General features: G+C 39.8%; 1 protein-coding gene across 1 annotated transcript in view; it reads left to right on the top strand.

The window, feature by feature from the left end:
* Positions 1-2,413, top strand: part of LOC106875760 (DCN1-like protein 1) — a 29,301-nt gene that overhangs the window by 23,469 nt on the left and 3,419 nt on the right. The window contains exons 4-5 of the mRNA XM_014924020.2: positions 266-396; positions 1,047-1,129. Coding sequence (XP_014779506.1) covers positions 266-396; positions 1,047-1,129 — 214 coding nt within the window. The remainder of the gene's footprint in view (positions 1-265; positions 397-1,046; positions 1,130-2,413) is intronic.

Below are 2,413 nucleotides of genomic sequence, written 5' to 3'. Positions count from 1 at the left end.
CCCTTGTAAACATAAGGACACAGGAAATGTGTCAAGGCCGACAGGAAGCGGATTCCCTTAATGAGACTGTCACATTAAGTTGACAGTAAACAACTGCTTTATCGTAAACACTGCTGCTTATGTCTCTCTCTGTGAGATTTAAAATTAGATCATTTCTAATAATAAACCTATTTTAATATATATATATATATATATATATATATATATATATACTTGTTGAAGGAAATTCAATATAAAGCCAAGTGGTGTTTTGATAAATTTTCAGATGTGATACAGCTGATAAACTCCGTGATAAATGTCCATCACTAGAACAAATTATTAGAGACAACACAAAGTTCAAAGAATTTTATCAATTTACATTCAATTATGCCAAAAATCCTGGCCAGAAAGGTTTAGGTAAGTATTTGTTTTTCCTACCCAACAGTAACAATTTGACTATTTCGATGCCGACCCATCTGAGTCTGCCATTGATTCTGAGACAGATTTTTTTTATTTTAATGTTTTAGAATTTAAACCAGCCATATCTTGCCATGTCTACCTGTTTTGTGTTTAAACGTGCGAGATCCAGCCTCTCACACCTACCCTACAATGTCATTCTAAAAATAAAGTCACATCAAAATATCAAAGCTATGAGATAATTCATGATTAATTCAAAACCTACCCTTAAATGCCATCCTGAAATATACAATCACATCAACAAAATTTCAAAGCTACAAAATAATGCCTGATTAATTAAAAAATAATTTCAATTAGAAAGTATTACATTGGATAAAATAATCTGAATGCTAAAGGTTCAATAAATGGCTTTTGAAAATTTTTCCATAATTGTTTCACTTATCCAGGACAGCCAAGTGTATTTCTGTATTTCCTCCAATTGTTTTTTGTCTCATTATCAATCGTGCCAGTCTAAAACCCCAAAACAGGACCAAGTGATGATTTTTATTGATTCCTGCTTGTAACTTAATGGTTATGTATTCTTAAATCCCATCAAAATGCTATATCAATGCAAAGATATCCTATGGAATATTCTGTTTTTATTTTTCTAGATCTTGACATGGCTTTGGCTTATTGGAATATTGTTTTAGCTGACAAATTCAAGTTTTTAGACTTGTGGTGCAAATTTTTACAAGTGAGTGATTTTATGTTTTTCTTTCCCTATATACTTTCAGGCTTATGTGGAGGCGCAATTGCCCAGTGGTTAGGGCAGCGGACTCGCGGTCATAGGATCGCGGTTTCGATTCCCAGATCGGGCGTTGTGAGTGTTTATTGAGCGAAAACACCTAAAGCTCCATGAGGCTCCGGCAGGGGATGGTGGCGAACCCTGCTGTACTCTTTCACCGTAACTTTCTCTCACTCTTACTTCCTGTTTCTGTTGTGCCTGTAATACAAAGGGTCAGCCTTGTCACACTGTGTGACGCTGAATATCCCCGAGAACTACGTTAAGGGTACACGAGTCTGTGGAGTGCTCAGCCACTTGCACGTTAATTTCACGAGCAGGCTGTTCCATTGATCGGATCAACTGGAACCCTCGACGTTGTAAGCGACGGAGTACCAACAACAACAACTTTCAGGCTTTAAAGTATTTCTTCAAGTAATTCCTTCGCGTGTTTGGCAGAGTTCCTCTTTTTAACCACCTCTCCTCTGCCAGCTCACTCTCTCAAACGATCCCTCCTCTCTCTCTGTGACCCCTTAATCAGAAGCTCCCCTTCAGCTGCAATAACCTAACAGGCAGCTCCTCCAAGTGCTCTTACTCTATAGGCCACATTTGTCCTTTTGTCCCCGACAGCACATTCATTCTGAATTACTGGCCCCATTGCTTGTTCCTCCCTCAACCAGTTGTGACAGATACTGGTGTCTTGCAAATTGGCACATAAAAGCACCCCAGTGGCACATAAAAGCACTCATTACACTCTTGGAATGGTTGGCACTAGGAAGGGCATCCAGCCGCAGAAAACCATGCCAAACCAGACCGGAGCCTGGTGCAGCCTTCCAGCATGCCAGCCCGGTCAGACCGTCTTACGTTACAAAATGCTTCATACTGTTAATATCTAAGTAATTACTTCCTCGGACCCCTCATGCACAATAACACCCGAGCCTCCCCCACAAACCCATGATATGACATTTTAATTCCCCAGTCCCCTCTTTGGACCACCTCCCAACATGCAGTTGCCTTAGACCACGGTTCATCCTATACATGCAAGCACAGAGATGCATATTTTCTCACCTGCAATCGTTAATGAATACCAACAAACTCTTCCAGCCAATCCCCCCCCCCATTTAACTAGTTTGCAGGTTCATGGCCCCTTATTTTTTCTCATCCTTTCCTCGTCTTAATTCCTTTTTCTTCCAAATTAGTCAGTGTTCTTATTTGATCATCTCCGAGTTGTCTTCTCTTATTTTTACTTTCTCCCCC

This window comes from Octopus bimaculoides, chromosome 8, assembly GCF_001194135.2.
Source record: "Octopus bimaculoides isolate UCB-OBI-ISO-001 chromosome 8, ASM119413v2, whole genome shotgun sequence".
NCBI classification, from domain to species: domain Eukaryota; kingdom Metazoa; phylum Mollusca; class Cephalopoda; order Octopoda; family Octopodidae; genus Octopus; species Octopus bimaculoides.
The sequence above is the reverse complement of the archived record's forward strand: the minus strand, read 5'-3'. Positions and strand labels throughout refer to the sequence as shown.